The sequence below is a fragment of the Hyperolius riggenbachi genome, chromosome 3 (genome assembly GCF_040937935.1).
Source record: "Hyperolius riggenbachi isolate aHypRig1 chromosome 3, aHypRig1.pri, whole genome shotgun sequence".
Taxonomy (NCBI): Eukaryota; Metazoa; Chordata; class Amphibia; order Anura; family Hyperoliidae; genus Hyperolius; species Hyperolius riggenbachi.
The window spans coordinates 287,457,201-287,476,443 of NC_090648.1; the positions used below are offsets into that span (position 1 = coordinate 287,457,201).

Genomic DNA, 19,243 nt, shown 5'->3' on the forward strand with positions numbered 1-19,243 from the left:
TTGCTCCAGGTGTGCAGATGTATAAAATGCTTCCCACGCTGTGGAGTTAACTTATGCAGAAGAGGAGGAGCTACTAAAAGCGTTACTTTAGAGAATACACCAAACAGATTTTAGCATTGCTGATTTCATTTCCAGGCAAATATTGGACATTTATAGCTGGCTGCAAACTGCAATAGATAATTTTTAATAACATTAAAATGACAAAATAATTTATGTAGGACTAAAATAAGTCAACCATTTTTTTTAAACTTAAGTGGAATTCCACTTTAAAGTATTTTGTCTTTCTAAAAATGTTAAACAAGAGAATGATTTAATCGCAGAAGTACTAACCCAAGAGCCAAAAATGTAAACAAATTTCATTTAAAATTTTGTGCTGTGGCTGTGTTATAATTACATTGATTTTAGTTTCTTATAGCAATGGGTCATGCTGACCAGGCAAGTTGGGAGCGTCATATACTTTTGCAACCAAATTTTATTTGTATGCACAGACACTAAAATCATCCAGTCATGCATTGTTCGTGTTAGGCATTTTGCATCTCCTTTCCAATTTTGTAACTAAGAATCTTGTTCCAGTCAATCTTGGTACGGGTCACTGGCAGCTGCCGACGTAAGGCTTTGAAAGTAGTGTCCGACATAGTCTGGTAGTTCTCACTGATTGCAGTCTAAAAAAGAAATACAAGCTTTAAAACCATTGCGTTCAGCGCACAGGAAATACTAGTGCGAGTTTACGCTGCATGTTGACCTAACACAGTGGTGTTACTGATCCCATTCACACTGTGCAGTGCTGTCAGTTCTAATGCACCGCACATGGTGCAAGATATGCATGGTAATATGAAAGTCCATAGACTTTGCCAAATTCCCATTACATTCAAAAGCATGATAGACATACAATTTCTCTTTAAATGTCGCTGAAGTTATTGCTTTAGCACAAATCTCCATGCGCTGCATGTGTCGGAAAACCAGTGCACCAAATCACTTAGGTGCAGTGTGAACAAAGCCTTAGGGCCAGTTTCCACTAGCCAGATGCTTTCTGCACCTGGCTTTCCGTATCACAGACGGCCGCGGTTGTCTACCTGAAGTCCGGATGAGACTGTCACTCGCTGCTGGGGAATCAGATGCATGCTGGAGAAATGTGAAGAATGCAATCCGTACTTTCCTCTGCAGCGCACCGTACAGCACTGCAATGGCACAACTGCATTCAATAGAAATTACTCCATTGACATGCAATGGTTGCAGAACCTATGCTATGCGGGTTGGTGGTGGCCGGTCGGGGACTCCCCCTTCTATGGGGGGGGTCCCCTTCTATGGGGGGCCTCTCTCTCCTTCCCCCCCAGTCAGAAGCCCTGATCTACTCACCTGAGGGCTTTCTCCTGCGCTGGCCGCGATGGACACCCTCCTCCTCCATCGGAGAAGTCCCGGTCTCTGTCGTTACAGTTACGAGGCTCGGTGGAGTCACTAAGCCTCGGAACTGTAATTAGAGAACACGAGACTTCGTGATGGAGGAGGAAGTGCTCCGCTTCCACCGCAGGAGAAAGCCCTCAGGTGAGTAGATCAGGGCTTCTAACTGGGGGGGAACCGGGAGGGATGGAGGGAGAGGCCACCCACAGCAGGGGACACCCCCCCGGACACAGGAGGATCCCCTCAGGCCACCAGCAGCCCGCATAGGAGGGGAATCTACACACACACACACACACACACACACACACACACACACACACGTCCCCGACCAGGCTGAACAGAAGGGGGACATCTCCCCCCCCCCCACAGAAGGGACACCCGGCCACAGTCGGGGGGGGGGGGAGGGCAAAAGCACCCGCAAATCTGGCTCCCTATACATCTGACTCCCTAGACCTGGCTCACTATACACCTGGCAAAACATCTGGCTCACTATTCTTGGCTAATACATCTGGCTGCACATCTGGCTAACTATACCTGGCTGCACATCTGGCTAACTACACCTGGCTAATACATCTGGGTCTTATACTCACCATTGGCGTGCTGATCCCTCGTTGCGTACCTCTGATAGCTTCCCCAGTGCCTTCTTCCATGTCCCTTGGCAGATTTTGCTTCTCCCTCGGCGATCACATGTCTCCCGTCAAATCGGCGCTGATGGCACCAGGGTCACACAGCATCATCAACATCTCGCAGCAAACACTTTTTTAAATTGAATTCAATACAATAACCTGAATTGAATTCAATATATTAAAAAAAATTGATTGCAAAAATTGGTTGAAAATTATTGGAAATTAATTGAACCACTTTTTGCACGGAAATCCTGGGGAAATAGAACGCCAGGGTGGCTACAGGACATCTGAGGTGACGTGACGAGATAGACGTGTATGTACAGTGCCAAGCACACAACTATGCGGTGTTCCCTTTTTTCTTTCTCTGCCTGAAACAGTTAAAAATTAGGTATGCAAGTGGCAATTTCTGTCTGGGTCGGACTATAGCTTAACCCTCACTGATAAGGAATTGCAGCCATAAAACACTTAAGTCAAACAAAAAAAATGAGTTTTACTCACCTAGGGCTTCCAATAGCCCCCTGCAGCTGTCCAGTGCCCTCGCCGTCTCCCTCCGATCCACCTGGCCCCGCCGGCAGCCACTTCCTGTTTTGGTGACAGGAGCTGACAGGCTGGGGACGCGAGTGATTCTTCGCGTTCCTGGCCACAATAGCGCCATCTATGCTGCTATAGCATATATCATATACCATATAGCGGCATAGAGGGTGCTAATGTGTCTGGGAACGTGAAGAATCACTCGCGTCCCCAGCCTGTCAGCTCCTGTCACCGAAACAGGAAGTGGCTGCCGGCGTGGCCAGGAGGATCGGAGGGAGACGGCGAGGGTACCGGACAGCTGCAGGGGGCTATTGGAAGCCCTAGGTGAGTAAAACTCTTTTTTTGTTTGACTTAAGTGTCCCTTAAAAGTCATTTGGCATTAACTTATTTTCACCTCAGATGTCCTTTAAAGAGAGTCTGAAGCCGTAATTAAAATGGCTTTTTTGCTTATATATAGCAGGGGCGTGTGTGCACCTGCTAAAATGCCGCTATCCCGCGGCTAAACAAAGGTCCTTTCCCCTCCAAATCCCCTGTGCTGCCCGGGGAGCGCTTTCGTGTGAGGCGGGGCTAAGAGCTGCAGCCCTGCCTCACACGAGTCTATCAGCGGCGGATCTCCGCCCCTCTCAGTCTTCCTTCACTGAGAGGGGCGGGGGAGAGGCGGAGATCAGCCGCTGATAGACGCGTGTGAGGCAGGGCTGCAGCTCACACATGCCCCTGCTATATATAAAGCAAAAAAGCCATTTTTATTATGGCTTCAGACTCTAAGTCTAAAAAAAAAAAAAAAAAAAAAAAAAAAAAAAAAAGAAGTGTAATTTCAAGGTGTGTTCTGCAGCATCTGGAAGCCATAAGACATACCTGATACTCGTTTTCAGCATCCTCTATAATTTTAATAAATTCCTTTGCCGTCTGTATTTCATTCTGAAAAGATACACATTGTAAAATAAGAAAACCTTATAAAATTATTAGAAACTGGGGAAGACAAACACTGACATCTCCCCATAAGTAATATGCATAGTCCCAATTTTAATTAGGGTAACTGTGGATAATAATGACACCCAACCAGCCACTGAATATAAATGTAGTAGGAGTTCATGCAAACTCATTTACACACACTGCACAAAAACTATTTATTGTAATATGAGAGAAGCAGCTACACATTTGGCGTTTGTGTAGATTAACTCACTTTTATGCATGTCTAGAATATGCGATAAGGCCACATACAATGCAACTAATCCATAGTCTTCTACAAAAGTGATTTTGGTAATTAAAATCATTGGCTTCCATGTGTTCGTTCATTCTGCACTATTCTGAAAAAGCACCATCATATGCTATAATTAACCTCCTTAGCGGTTATCATGAGTCCAGCTCGAGGTGGAAAAAACATGCTAGGAGCTTATCTCGAGCTGAACTTATGGCAGCCACCGGGAGATCTATGCAGAGCAGCGGGCGTTTTAAAGAGACTCTAAAGCAGGGGTAGGGAACCTATGACTTGAGAGCCAGATATGGCTCTTTTGATGGCTATATCTGGCTCACAGACAAATCAGTAGGGGTTGACTAACTAAGCTTACACTGCTGAAGCAGCGCAGCTTTAGTGTGGCAGCGCAAACAACATTTTCAAAGTAGGCACACTACTCCTGTAGTATGCACTACTAACTTACTTGCGCTACTACAAAACGAACGGCTGCTCCAATTGTCCCTCTCTAGACCTTGTCAGGTTCAGTGACTTTGTAGGACAAGATCCCTGCACTCTGATTGGCCCAATAGGCTGCTTGTCAATTGACAAGCAGCCTATTGGGCCAAAGTGCAGAGATCTCGTCCTACAAAGTGAATCAACCCCCCAAGTCAGCTAGCTAATTGTACAAGCAGTCAGTTGGTATTTCCCCTGTCTGGCTCTCAGGGAAATTGCTGATGTTGCTGAAACCCAAAAGAAGCTGAAGATGTGTCTGACACTTCTCTTGCCCGGCAGATCAACTGTATACACATCACCATGGCAACACTGTCAAGAGCCCTCTGCTGCACATGTGCACTATCCCCGTTTGAAACATTGTATGGCTCTCACACTTACATTTTAGAATATGTGGCGTTTATGGCTCTCAGTCAAAAAGATTCATGACCCCTGCTCTAAATTATATTTTTTTACAGTTTATTTAATTTAGGATCGGTTCACACTTATCCGTATCTGTGGCTCTGCATTTTGGCCCGGATCAAAACCGGAGCCACGGATACCAATGTTTTCAATAGCGTCCGTCTTCTCACACTTACAAAACGGATTTGCGGAGTCAGTTTTGAAAAACTGAATGGAGAGGTTTTTCTACAAACCCCAGATATATGGAAGGGTAGTGAAAGGCTACACAAAAACAGATCTCCCTCTACACAGAACTTTTGCACACAAAACATAGGCAAAGACGGATTTGCCTACTGCCTGCTCCTCCCCTCATCTCTTAGCCAATAGAAACACACATGAAGAAAGAAAATACATTTAAATGGACTGGAAACGTATGCAAAAAAAAAAAAAAAAAATTAAATTAAAAAACTGGTCAGTTTTGCATCAGTTTTTAGAAAAACTGCTCCGTTTGAAACGTATCCGATCTGCAACTTCACAAGTGTGGATCGAGCCTCAGTCCCGTTCAACATTAAATTCTAAGTGGATTTGTAGCATTCCCGCGGAAGAACGAGTGTTATACAAGAGAACTAGACCTGCAAACTTCCATGACTTTGCAGGTCGCAGATTAAGGCTGCACGATTTTGGGGAAAAATTGAAATTGCGATTTTTCTCTCAAATTGCGATTGATTTTTCACGATTTTTTTCAAAACAAGCTTTAACACTAAATTCACAATGTACAGTAACATTTACAAACATGCACTGACAGAAAATGAAATCATATTATCAAACTGAGTGTAGTATGATAGTCATTTTCTGTCATGTTTGTAAATGTCACTGCATTGCGAAATTGAATTTATCAAAACAAATAGTTAATCTACTGCAAAACAAAGATGAAAACTAAAGGCAAGAATTGGGTTGTAAATGTATTTGTATTAAACAGCAACATGCATGTCTTGCTCAAGAATTCTTGAAAGTTTTTAACAGCAGTTCTTGGAGAGATGCAGTGCAGCGCAGTCAGTGTGCAGTGCAACCCGTCAAATCAATGGCGATGTGCCTTGCTGGCTAATGGATAACCCAATCCAAACATAATAGAAAGAAGCAGCAGACAACTGGACAATGGCAACCAATGCACCATCCATGTATTCATTGCTCTAAGTGTTGCTTTATTTAGATCGGTCACATAGATACACAATGTTTCAGAGTGACTGTCACTGCTCCTTTATCAAGTTATTAACAGACCGGTCAGGAGTGAGCAGTGCAGACGCTCCGAAACACTGAGTATCTCTATGCGACAGATCTGAATAAGACAAACTTACAGCTATAAATACATGGATGCCAGTGCCGGCTGGTGACTGCTTCTTCCTATTAAAGCTTTTAACAATTACAAATTAAGAATTAAACAGAGCCATCCTCATTTTAACGCAGTAGTGCAAAAAAATCCTTGTTTTCAGTTTAAATCAGGGCTGTGGAGTCAGTACAAAAATCCACCGACTCCCGACTCCTCAGTTTAGGATTCCACCGACTCAGACTCCTCGACTCCTCTAATTTGCATATTTCAATCTTGTTGATTGAAAGTATGTAACATAAAATTCGTCTCTTAACTACCAACGATTAGGAATTTTAAAAGACAACTGAAGTGAGAAGGATATGGAGACTGCCATATTTATTCCCTTTAGTCATAGACTAAAACTAGTCCTTGGTAAGAGTACTTGTAAAAGGTACAGACCGGAACAAAGAACATCTATCAGGCCCTAGGCAATGTAACTGTGGGTACATGTAAGAGTGATGTGCAGGTACTCTGCAGGAGAATGAGGGGATTCTTCCTCTATTACACATTCTTCATGCACAATCTGAACCAGGTTTATGGGTGATAGACAACACCTCTGTGTTTAATGTGCACAACATTCTCAGTGGATTCCCTGCAGCTCTGTGGGGAGTGCACATGTATAGTACTACTGTGTAACTTAAAGTAAACCTGAGACAGGTGAAATTAAAGTTTTATACATACCTGAGGCTTCCTCCAGCCCCCTTCAGGCTAATCAGTCCCTCGCTGTCCACCACCACCTGGATCTTCTGCTATGAGTCCAGGTACTTGAGCCAGTCTGGTGTAGTGCGCATGCACACTCCGCCGCCGGGAGCGTACTACACCTGCGCAGCACTATTGCGCAGGTGCAGAACGCTCCTTGCTGTGGAAGCGGCATGCGGCCGGACTGCGCTGACTGGCTGAATTACCAGGACTCATAGCAGAAGATCCAGGTGGTGGAGGTGGACAGCGAGGGACTGATTAGCCTGAAGGGGGCTGAAAGAAGCCCAAGGTATGTATAAAGCTTTTCTTTTCATCCTTCTCAGGTACCATTTATTTCGTAGTCACCAAACCAAATTTTAACATATCAAATTATTTGATTTCATGAGCAAAGTGTTATTTGATTTAATGAGTACGTTTGCATAAATCAGAATCAACGCAGAATTTCCATCTCATTGACCATCTCTATTAGTGACACGGCTACACATCAGGCTTTTATACTTACAGCATAGATGTTATTTCGTATATATTAGGGCTGGTTCAGATGGACGCTTGCGGTGCGTTAACCGCAAGCGTTCGGAACGTCGCAGTAAACGCTCCCATTCAAGTGAATGGGAACGTTTACACCGAGCTTTTGCGCGCTTTTACCCGAACGCGGCGTTCGGGTCCCGATTTCCATGAGCGTTCGGGCTGCCCCTGGAAGCGACATGTTGCTTCCAGGGAGCGGCCAACCGCAACGGCTAATGTTCCCCTAGGGGAAGAAAAAACCGCGACCGCATCACGACGCGACCGAAGGCTACTGAAAGCCTGACCGCCCAGCTGCCGCAACGCCCCCAGACGCGACGCCACGCAGACGTCCGTCTGAACCAGCCCTAAGAGATTCCTGTGTACACATCATATAAACAGTCACAATCAGATGTGTATATCTGATTGTAAAAATACGGGGACTGCTTTATTAAAGCAGCGCGAGTAACTAATTTTGATTGGTTTATTTCATTTTTGTGGACTAAGCACAGCTATTACTGTATGTATAAATTATTTATGATGACTTATCTGAGAAATAGAACATTTTATCATATTTTCTATTTTAATTACAGTTTAAATTCATTAGGAGTCAGAGTCGATGCATTTTTTTCCCGACTCAGACTCCAGGCACCCAAAATTGCCCCTGCCCCGACTCCACAGCCCTGGTTTAAATACAAAAAATGTAAACCCATGTTAAAAATCAGATACTCCTTCCTTATTTACCCTAAAGAGAGGGAAGCCTATTGAGGCTTCCCTTGCTACTCCATTGTCACCCATCGCTGTGCGCGCCTACCGCTGACCCCTCAGATAAGTGAAGGTAGACTCAATAGGATCCTGAGACTTCCCACTCTTCAGGGTAAGTATCTGATTTTAAATACTTTAAATATGTAAGAAATAGAAAGTGCAAAAATTCCTAAAAAAAAAATAAAATAAAAAGGGTCTTCTTGCCCAACAGTAATGCACACACTCATAGAAACTTTTTTCCTGAAAAATAACAAATATACCCTATGTAAACAAAGGCTCAGAGGCGCCAGCCTAGTCGGAGTGAAATACAAACAACAAAAATCTCAACCATAACACTACATCATCATCACTCAAGATTTTTTGTCAAGAAAACCAGCATGTCAACCTTGGATGGTTTTAGACATGAGCGCTGACATGTGACAACATTGCCACTAGCACTAAACAGTCTCTCGGATGGTGAACTGGTGGCTGGTATGCACAGATATTTACAAGCCAGTTTGCTCAGCCATGGAAAGTTAACTTTGTGCACTCTCCACCAGGCCAGTGGATCTTGCTCTCCATCAATAGTTGGACTCATCAGGTAGTTGTCCAGTTCAGCTTTAAGAGCATCCTCCAACTGCACAGTGAAGAAAGAAGAAGGCATGGTCTGACTCTTGCTCTTGAAGAAGCTGCCCAGTGACCGCTTTCCCTTCTCGGTGATGGATGGAGCTGCCTCTGCTGCACCCTGGGACATGGCATCTGTGGTGCGAAGACGAGCCCTCTTCTTTCGTGCCACCTGCTCCATTTGCATCTGCACCTTTTCTTTGATATCTGGGACATTTTCAGCACTTATGTAGTCGGTCTTAAATCTCGGATCAAGGAATGAAGTTATGTCCAGTAGCTCCTGTGTGGCTGGGTCACTGTATTTATCTTCAATGTAGGCAAGAGCTCTGGATTTTATTTCCTTAGTAAGAGCTGTGTCCTCATTTTCACATAGGGTGGATGTTCTCAGGAGATGGAGAACTGGCTTTACGTATGACACACTTACAGATGCTTCACCAGAAAGAGCATCTGTAAATTCCTGCAGAGGTCCAATGGCATTGTTAATTGATTCAAGGACATCTGTGTCCTGCCAAGTGGGGACCAGGTGACGTGTCTTGTCTTCAGATAGAACCTGCGACAATGCCTTGTTCTGTTCAAGCACCCTCTCTATCATTTTTTGCCTTGAACCCCATCTTGTCATGCATTCTGTAATTAGTGAGTGTTCAGGTAAATTTAATTCTTGCTGTGCCTTTTTCAGCACTGTCCTTTTTCCAGCTATGAGAGAAGACACCAACTGTTTGCAAAGTCCAGTTGCCCGCTTGACTCTTGCATCATCTTTAACTGCATTTTCAATTGCAAGATGCAGCCTGTGTCCAAAACATTGAAGTCTGGTCCCATTAAGTTCCACCGCTTTGATGACGTTTGCTGCATTGTCGGTTGTGATGCACGTTTGGTCCTCTTCTCTCAGATCCCAACTTGACAGAGACTCTCTCAAACCCTGTGCGATATTCTCTCCAGTGTGGTCAGTGGGAAAGTATGCTGTCTGCAGACAGCGACTTTTCATTTCAAAGTCGTCATTCACAAAATGCACAGTCAAACTCAGATATGGTTCGGTTGTTCTGCTTGACCACATGTCAGTAGTTGTGGCATAATACTGCACATTTTTCAGCTCTGTTACTTTTCCTCTACACTCTGCGTACAGCTGTGGGAGGGCAACCTGGCTGAAGTAGTTGCGGGAGGGCATCGCATATCTTTTGTCCAGTGTGCAGAGGAGGTTTGTAAATCCGCCTTTAGTGACCGTGTTAATAGGCACCATGTCCTTGGCAATGTAATGCGTTATGGCTCTTGTTATCTCCTGATGTCTTTTACTGCTGGACTCATACGGCGTCACACGAGCAAAAGATTCGGTAATTGTAGATTGTTTACTACTGTGGGCCTGAGCAGCACTTTCACTCGACTTTTCACTGGACTTTTTCACCATGCATTCCTCGTGCAAAAGCTTGTGATTATTTTTCAAGTGCCGGTATAAGTTAGTTGTGTTTCCGCTTGAAGTTGCAACTTTAGCGCGACAAGTTCTGCACAGTACCTGCTTCTGTTGCACATCTGCTCTCTCAAACCCAAAATACTTCCAAATGACCAACGTGCTTTTTTTCTTGCCGAGTAAATCTTGTAACTCCGGTTCTGGTTCTGCAGCAGAAGCCATGGCCCAAATGACAAGTTTTCAAAGCACAGGGAGCAGGAGCTATTAGTGAGCTTGGCAGGTGTAGGTCGCGTGATTGCCACAAAAAGACAGCCTCAGCCAGGCCCTAACACAACTGATCCTGGGTCGGTGTCGGTGAGGTGAGCAGCTTGCGGGTCGGTCCAGTCCTTCTCTGAAGCCTGCTGTGCAGTAATAAACTGCTAAGTAACACGATGGTGACCGTTACTCTTACCAATTCTGGACGTAGGGGTAGAGAACGGGTCAGTCAGTGTCAGTTCAGTGACAGTGCTTCTCCTGAAGCCCGCTGTGCAGTAACGGCTCGGCTCGCTGCTCTGTGCACAGTAGTCAGTGTGCCACGGGCCCTCACCACTCCCAGCAGCGGCTCTGCTCACTCTCTCCTACTGCACCAGCCACAAGAATCAGTTTGTGAGCAACTTAGAGCCCTTCCTTAGCTCTCAAGAGTCTCTGTAGGCCTGTCAGTCAAGCTACAGCCAGTTATACAGCCTGGCCCTTGAACCACAATTTTGGGATTACTCACAACTCCTTTGCACAATGCCCAGCAGCAGGCAAGCACACAACACCAGCTTTGCAGCTCACCACATCAAGCAGTGCCCTCATCCACACTGTGTTACAAGAGGCGGAGCTGTGATTAATTCTAAAAAAAAATTAAAAATTATGCTTACTTTCAGGCTTGATGACTGGCTGATTGGCTGAAGCTTGACTGTAATAACAGCTTGCGCTGCCCAGTCCCACCATTTAACCTCCCTGGCGGTAAGCCCGTGCTGAGCACGGGCTATGCCGCCGGGAGGCACCGCTCAGGCCCCGCTGGGCCGATTTGCATAATTTTTTTTGCTGCACGCAGCTAGCACTTTGCTAGCTGCGTGCAGTGCCCAATCGCCGCCGCTACCCGCCGATCCGACCGCTATACGCGTCGCCGCAGCCGCCCCCCCCCCCCCCAGACCCCCATGCGCTGCATCCCGGCGGCGATCGGAGGGGCTGGGGGGATGCCGCTGAGCAGCGGCTATCATGTAGCAAGACCTCGTCTCGCTACATGAAATTTTTTTTTTTATTATTTTTTTTCAAAAAAAACCAAACTTATTTGCTGCCCCCTGGCGGATTTTGACAAACCGCCAGGAGGATTAATTTGACATAATGTGATTTGAATACATTATAAATCAGGGGGGGGTAATGATATAGTCACATATCTATGTATGAGGGCGGGGTCAGGGTCTGTCAGGTTGATGGCAAGGGCAGGGCTGAACCAACATGATCTGGACTGGAGCTTGTGATGGCGGCGAAGGGGGGGTGGAGCCTAGCTGTTGCGGGCTCTGTGTCAGTTCACACAGCAGGCTAATGTGCATTGCCTTGGTCTAAGATGACCCTGGGCTGGGGGCTTAACAACAAAATGTGCTTAGAGCCGGGCAGCGGTTCATGTAAAGACGATCTGGTGATCAGTATCCGCAGTTTTCACAGTGCCCGCTGTCTGTACGCTTTTGGCCCGCCTACCGATGCGCCGATTGGCCAGAAGCAGTGAATATTTATTATTGTTAATAAGCCGGGCAGCGGGGGCGGATCCACTGAAGCAAGTGGCACAGCTTCACCAATCGCTGGATATGAATGGAATGACGGCAGCGATAGGCAGAGCTGTACTCTCTGTACAGCTCCGCCTACCGCTGCCGTCATTCCATCGCTTTCCAGCGATTGGTGAAGCTCTGTGCCGCTCGCTCGAGTGGATCCGCCCCCCGGCTTATTAACAATAATAAATATTCACTGCTTCTGGCCAATCGGTGCAGCACTGGGGAGGCAGAGCTTTGCCTCCTATCCAGTCAATCTCCACCGATTTCTCCATGATTTCTTGTTGGAAAGTACACAGATAAATGTACAGACACTGAAGCTCATGCACAAGCTTTCAGTTGTTTACAGTTTGTTTGAAACAATTTGTGGAATGCAATTGTACAAAAAAAAACAAAAAAAACACTGTTCAAATTGCGGGCAATCATTATGCATCTAAACCATGTACCAAACATTTAGGACCACAAGGCTCACACACCTTAAAGGGAACCTGAACTGAGTAAAATTATTTAAAACAAACACATGATGTAGTTGCAAATGCATATTGCATACTTACCTCTCCATTCGTTCCTCTCAAAAGCTCAACACTTTCTTCTTACAGTAATCCCTTCCAGTTCTGACAATATTTTGTCAGAACTGAAATACACCAGTTTCTGTCAGTTATATATCAGCTACTGTCAGTTACAACTGAAGGTGCAAGGTAATGTCCATGTTTCCTTATGGTTCAAGTGGGTGATATTACAGATTAACAGTGTGCTTACCAGGAAGCTGTTATGGGGTAATGGCCATTTTCAATATGGAGGATGGAGAATTCCATTGATCACAGTGGACAAACAGGACGCAGGAGAGGAGAAGATTGATGAGGGGATTGCACGGGAGTCAAGTATGATGTGTGTATGTATATTTTAACTTTTAATTTTCAGTTCAGGTTCTCTTTAAAGCTGTATTTTCACCATAAAAAAACAACAACTGGTCTGAGTGTATTAAGTATAAAGATGCTAATCCTGTATTCAAAACTCGCAAAAAAAAACAAAAAAAAAAAACTTTTTCTACTGTTATGGTTTGTAGTCATCACATATTTTAGGACAGCGATGGCAGACCTGGCACGCGTGGCCTCATCTGCAGGCACGCCATCGCTGCTCATCTGGCCACCGTATGATTGCATTGAACTGGCCGCAGCGTCTAATAGACGCCGCACCAGTTCATAGCCCGCAGGCCCGCTCCAGCCTGCATAGTCTTTTGGCAGACAGAGCAGGGCTACGGGAAGATGGCTTCCGAAGCCCTGCACTGGAGACTGTCTCCAGTGCAGGGCTTCGGGCGCCATCTTCCCGTAGCCCTGCTATTCCATTCAGCGCGGGAGATATGCAGGAGGATCGTCCAGGGAGCTGCACACCAGAAGCCGGTCGAGTGAGTAAATTTTTTCTTTTTTTGCAGGTGAAAAGCTGCCCTCATTGCGTTTGTTTTCTGGTGTCTGGGGTAACGGTTGCTGCATTTATTATTTAATGGTCATAGTTGGCTATATTTGCTGCTTTGGGGTTACAGTATACTAATAAATGGCATCACACAGTTTCTGCACTCCCATGATGCGAATTCTTGTTTCACCACATCATGGCGGAAACACGGCTTTCTTATGCCTTGCTGTTACATTATTACATTAGCTCCGCCCATACAATGTCATGGCTACACGTGCCGCAAACAACCCCCCACCCCATGTTGAACCCAGAAAAATCTGGTCACTGTAAGTTTGAGGGCCTGGTATTTGTCATCTCTGAGGGGGTGGGGTCATTTTGTTCAAATTGGCGTGTTGGCACTTTACGAGAGACAAGAGACTTGAGTTGAAGTTTGGGCACTCGGTCTCAAAGGTTTGCCACCACTGTTTTAGGAGCACTGGCCCTAGTGCCAAACCATGCCAAAAAGAGTTGAATGCTGGGAGTTTTTTGTATCTATAATATATTTATCCTCCTCCATTTATTTCCCTATCTAGCTGCTTGTCAGAAACACCCTCTGATTACTTGTGTTTACAAGCAAGGCTGAGGTGACTCAGTAATTGGATGTGTAAAAAAAAAAAAAAGTGCAGTTTGTATACACCTCAGTGGGGGTATCTGAAGACTCTGGGAGGAGGGCAGCTAATGAATACACAATGAGCAAGAGAAAGGGGGGGGGACAAGAGTCAGGGAGGATATGACGTCAGCATTAGCTTGGCAAGATGGCCACTGCCTAGAATAGGATTTTCTGCTTTTCCTTTATAAAATTCACAGGAATAATTACGTGGATAGCACAATACATCTGTTATGTAAGTAGAAGTAGTATTTATCTACTTATGTGTTTATTTCGAGGTTAGCATGGGTGTCGCTTGTTCTTTAAGGACCAGAGCCTTTTATTATTCACTTCCTAGGTACAGAACTCAGCTGTCTTTAGACACAATCATGTCTCGTGCATAGGATCGTATGGTGTTAACACACCACCACATCAAGCTTAGTCGGCCACAAGTGCTGTGTAGCTTTAACTACACGTGGTCCCAACCCGTTAAGCTTTTACCCCCGCAGACACTTGACATTCTTTGTTATGAATACATCACTTGTTGGCAGTAATAGTCATTTGTTTTATCATGTATTTAAGTACACCTGAAGTAAGAGGTATTAGGAGGCTGGCATACTTATTTCATATTAAACAATGCAGATTGCCTGGCTGTCCTGCAGAGCCTCCATTTCTAATACTTTTAGCCACAGACCCTAAACAAGCATGCAGATCACGTTTCTGACTGGATTAGCCACATGCTTGTTTCAGGTGTGTGATTCAGGCACCACTGTTACCAAACTGATCAGTAAGAAGCCAGGTCACTTTTTTTTTTTTTTTTTTTTAAGGAGATAAATATGCCAGCCTCCATATACACCTCTTGCTTTGGGTTCCCTTTAAGAGAAACTTTAACCATGAGAAATCTTTACCTTTTCTCGAATAAATCATCAGCAGGGTTTGTAGGGCTGATGTTTTGGTGTAAACCCTCCCACAGTGTGATGTCATGACCAAGATCTCATGACATGCACAGAGCACTCACGGCTGCAGTTGCGTGCTGTAGTACATGTGCAGCCCTGCCAGTCCCAACCAAGCTGACCAGAAGACGGGGCCACTGGACAATTACAGGTATCGAAGAGGACAGAAAGGAGAATGGGGGGGGGGAGCTGTGAGCATCAGGACAGCTCACAATACATGCCTGCTTTCCCCATTTCTCTTCTTTTGGGTTCTGGTATCATTTAAGTAGCCAACCTTAGCAGTAGATAAAGTAATGGGAGGTAAACTACCAAAACTTCACATCCCTTGACCCAAGTAAAAAAATATAAATAAAAATAGAACAAATTATAATTATACTCACAGACACTGTTAGCGATTCCTCAACATCTTTATGGCTCACTAACTGCACATTTCCATCTTCATAATAATGAACCTATTTTAAAAGTAAATAAATCTGAAGTTAGTGGAGACACTTGTGCAAAGTGGCAGGGCATGCGTACGAAGAACCCTTAATTCTCCAGCTGCATATAATTCAAAGCCTATGAGAAATGAAATGGCATACAGCGGTCATGACCATCTATGGTCAGGGTCGGTGCTACCATAGAGGCAAAGAGGGCAATCGCCCCAGGACCCCAGAGCCTGTAAGGGCCCCAAAGTTTCCCCCATGTTAACTGCTGCTCCCAGGAGCCTCTGCAGAATCTTTGGCAGAGTAGGGGCCTCTGTGCTGGTGGGCAGGTGACAGGATACACTACCAAAGACTCTGCAGGGGCCCCAGGGAGCACAGTCAAGTTGGGAGGTGATTGGGGAGGTAGGGAAGGTCAGCAGCCAGCTCAGGGTCCCAGAAGGGAAATTTTTTTTCCCCTCTTGAGTGCATTCTTAACTTCTAACAACCTACACTAATGCTACGTACACACTTGCAATAACTATCGTTTGCAAGGAACGATAGTTACCAGACGAACGATTTTAGAAAGATTGGAATGCAACGATGGGATGCAACGATCATCATAGACATTTTAACGATCGTTCTCGCAGAAAAGAACGATCAGAAGGAAATGTTGCGTACATATTTATATAAAATTAAAAAAAAACTGACATGGAGTTACAATAGATACAAATACATGATTGTTAACTTGAAAACAAAGTTTAATTGAAAAGAGCAATGTAACAATCTTTACGGCCGCGCTACAAAAGAAGTACTGAAGCTGGGCAGTATTCAACGCAGGCGCATTGGCCCTTGTAACGATCGTTCTCGGCCGATGTCTGTACACACTATAGTTTTGTAACGATTGTCGGTAGATACGATCCGTCAGGTTGTATATTTCCATCTTCCCAATGTCGTTCGTGTTAATGATCGTTGGGTAAAGTTTTTTCCCCGATTGTCGGTGGAACGATCGTTAATTAGCTGTTTCAAACGACCGTAGTCGCCAGTGTGTACGCAGCATTAGCTTCCTATATTCCACGCCCCTCTTTGGGGTTTATGGGCTCCTTCTGATTTAGGCCTCGTTCATATTGGGTGCGTTCAGAAACGTAACCTTTTGATTAAAAAAAAAAAAAAATGCATGCTTTGATGCACGTTTCATAACGTGTTTCAGTACATTGCACTTTAAGCAGACCCATGTGTAGTACATGCGCTTAAACAAGTTTTTGTTCAGCACATTTTGCTTATTTGTTGTAGCACTTAAAGATTTGTTTTCATTTGATTTTTTTTTTTTTTTTTTTAATTAAGGGTTAACCCATTTTCAAAACACATTATCATGCGCTTCTATGTACTAAAAAAGTGCAACCATTAATTTGCATTGTTGTGCGCTTCACAGTGCAATGCACAGAAATGCATGCGACACCACATTTCTCAGACAGACAGTAACATTAAGTGCATAGATGTGAAGGTGGCACATTAGAATCAATGGAAAAAGCTGTATCTAGCAAAGCGCACAGCACAATGCGCTGAGAAAAGCTTACAGCAATGTCCCTAGTGTGAACAAGGCCTTACCCTGAACCCCTCGTTTTTCCTGGAGCATAACCACAGCCCAGACCTGCAACTTTGTCCAAGTGGGGTGAGGCCACTCTCCCAATCTGTATTTACTTGTAGCCCAATTTTGTTAGTATAAGTTATATGGTTCGTTTCCTCGTTTCACTGTCATTAGGCAGCACGGTGGTGTAGTGGTTAGCGCTCTCGCCTTGCAGCACTGGGTCCCTGTTTTGAATCTCAGCCAGGTCAACATCTGCAAGGAGTTTGTATGTTCTCCCCGTGTCTGTGTGGGTTTCCCCCGTGTACTCCGGTTTCCTCCCACATCCCAAAAACATACAGATAAGTTAATTGGCTTCCTCCTAAATTGACCCTAGACTATGATACATACACTTTATACATAGATATAAGACTATGGTAGGGATTAGATTGTGAGCCCCTCTGAGGGACAGTTAAGTGAGAAGACAATATACTCTGTACAGCACTGCGCAAGATGTTGGCGCTATATAAATACTAAATATATAATAATAATAAAAACTACAAACTAAGACCAGTCACCTGATGGCAGGCAGCCATCAAACAACATTTAAGCCAGATTTTTAATAGGATGTCAAAAAAAGTACATTTAAGCCTGCAGATAATGCATTATATATTTTAGTCTCGCCAGATAAAGATCAAAGGTTAGCACCTGAATTTTGAGAATGCCCACCACCTTCGTCGTAGACTGTGTTATTGTAAATTTCCACTCTGACCTCCAGCGTCCATTCCTGTAAAACAGCTTCAGATTAGCTTAAAATGTTAACACCCTACACAAATTAGATTTTATAAGTTTGTATGCTAAACTCCATTTTTCAAAATTGCATTGTAAGAGTTGAACAACAAATGGAAAACCACAGTAGTATGGTCAATATTGGAAACAATGGTATGGTACAGCACTGTTCCCCACAGACATTGCATCACTTATTAGAAAATAATAATGGTCTTACAATTTAAAGGACTCAAGGGGACCAAAAAATAAATAAATAAAAAATAAAACCTGGTTCTACTTACCTAGAGGGCTTCTTCCAGCTCATAGAAATCATTTAGGGACCATGCAGCATCTCCGATCTTCTATCTCCTCTGGCAGCCCGCTGAAGATTGCAACCCCCCGGATGGGTCAGAGTCTTCTGCACGTGCGCATGTCACCAGGAGCGTACTGCGCAGGCACAGTATGCTCCTGATGGCGTGAATAAGTCCTTTAAAGGCATATTTCTCCATCTCAAGCTAGGCATACCCTTTACATCAGGTGTAATATTTGCATCTTCCAGATGCTGATCATTTACCTGGTCTACCACATGCACCACTGCTGCAGCAGCTAGCTTTGTACTGCCTGATGCAGCAATAGTGGAATCAACTGGGCACAGAACAGGCATGTCCAATCAAACAGGAAATGTCAAATACCAAAAGGGAAATTACAATTTTTTTTGACATGCCTTAGAAAAGGAAATGTCATCACCATAATCAGGGAATTACAATAGTTTGTGGTCAGATTTCTCTAACCTTCTGAACATTTAGTAAAAATGTTATGTAGTGTTAGTATTTTTAGGTTTAAAACAAAACAAGCTATACATATCCAAAACCCAGCACAGCCTGCAATTTTGAAAACACCTCTCTAAACCCTTCACATTCTAAAACAAAACAAAAAATAAATACAAAAATAAATAAATAAATCTGGTTTGCTCAGCAACTACAACCAGCTTCAATAATGTGAAACTCTGCCTTCCAGTGACTTTATAGCAGTATATTTGTTTTATGCTGTGTTTAAAGTTTGAAAACACAGATGAAATGTTACGTTTCATACCACGTTGCTTTATTGTTTTTTTTTTTCAGTGGAAATCTTCCTGCAGCATCCAAGAGGTGATAACCTCTTTTGTTTACATTTTCTCAGCTACAATTAGTATATATTCCTGCCAGTGCTGAAACTGACTGCACACATAGCAGAAGCACAAAGAGCTGAGAAGTAATCACTGGATACATTATAAAATTTACTGTATAAATATTGAAACAATGCAGTAAAATTGGCAGGTTTAAGCTGATAACTTAAACCTGGGTGCGTCCATGGTGCAGGGACATCTTGTGGACTGCATTGATCTCCCTCTAATTATAGTCTAATGTCCCTGGCCAGAGCTCAGAGGAAACACTGCAATAAACAGGAAGCACTAAACCATCTAAGCCCTGCTCTTACCACTCCACGTGGTCTCTCCTGCTGGCAACTTCAGTGTAATCAGATATCACTGAGTGTGCTGAAGCCTCTGTGCCAAGAGATTGTGCTGCAAATGTCTGTCTCCTGCAATCTGATGCAGCATCGTCCCATGCTGCACAGGCATAGATTGTATTTCCTCCACACTATAGCCATGTCCCCACAGGATTCAGTATGGTGGCGGCCTGTAGTAAACAAGGCAAAGAGCTGCGTGTATAGAGGTTTTTGACTGAATGACTGTAGCGTGGAGGAAATACTAGAAGGATGCACGAATGCAGCACGAAT

The 19,243-nt window shown here is 44.3% G+C and overlaps 1 protein-coding gene across 1 annotated transcript in view; it reads right to left on the minus strand.

Moving 5' to 3' along the window:
• Window positions 1–454: 454 nt before the first annotated feature.
• Window positions 455–19,243, minus strand: part of LOC137563689 (F-actin-capping protein subunit alpha-2) — a 64,772-nt gene continuing 45,983 nt past the window's right edge. Inside the window, exons 7-10 of the mRNA XM_068276450.1 lie at window positions 17,408–17,486; window positions 15,115–15,186; window positions 3,411–3,473; window positions 455–662 (exon numbers count right to left, since the gene is read on the minus strand). Of these exons, the coding sequence (XP_068132551.1) occupies window positions 522–662; window positions 3,411–3,473; window positions 15,115–15,186; window positions 17,408–17,486 (355 nt within the window). The 3' untranslated portion in view covers window positions 455–521. The remainder of the gene's footprint in view (window positions 663–3,410; window positions 3,474–15,114; window positions 15,187–17,407; window positions 17,487–19,243) is intronic.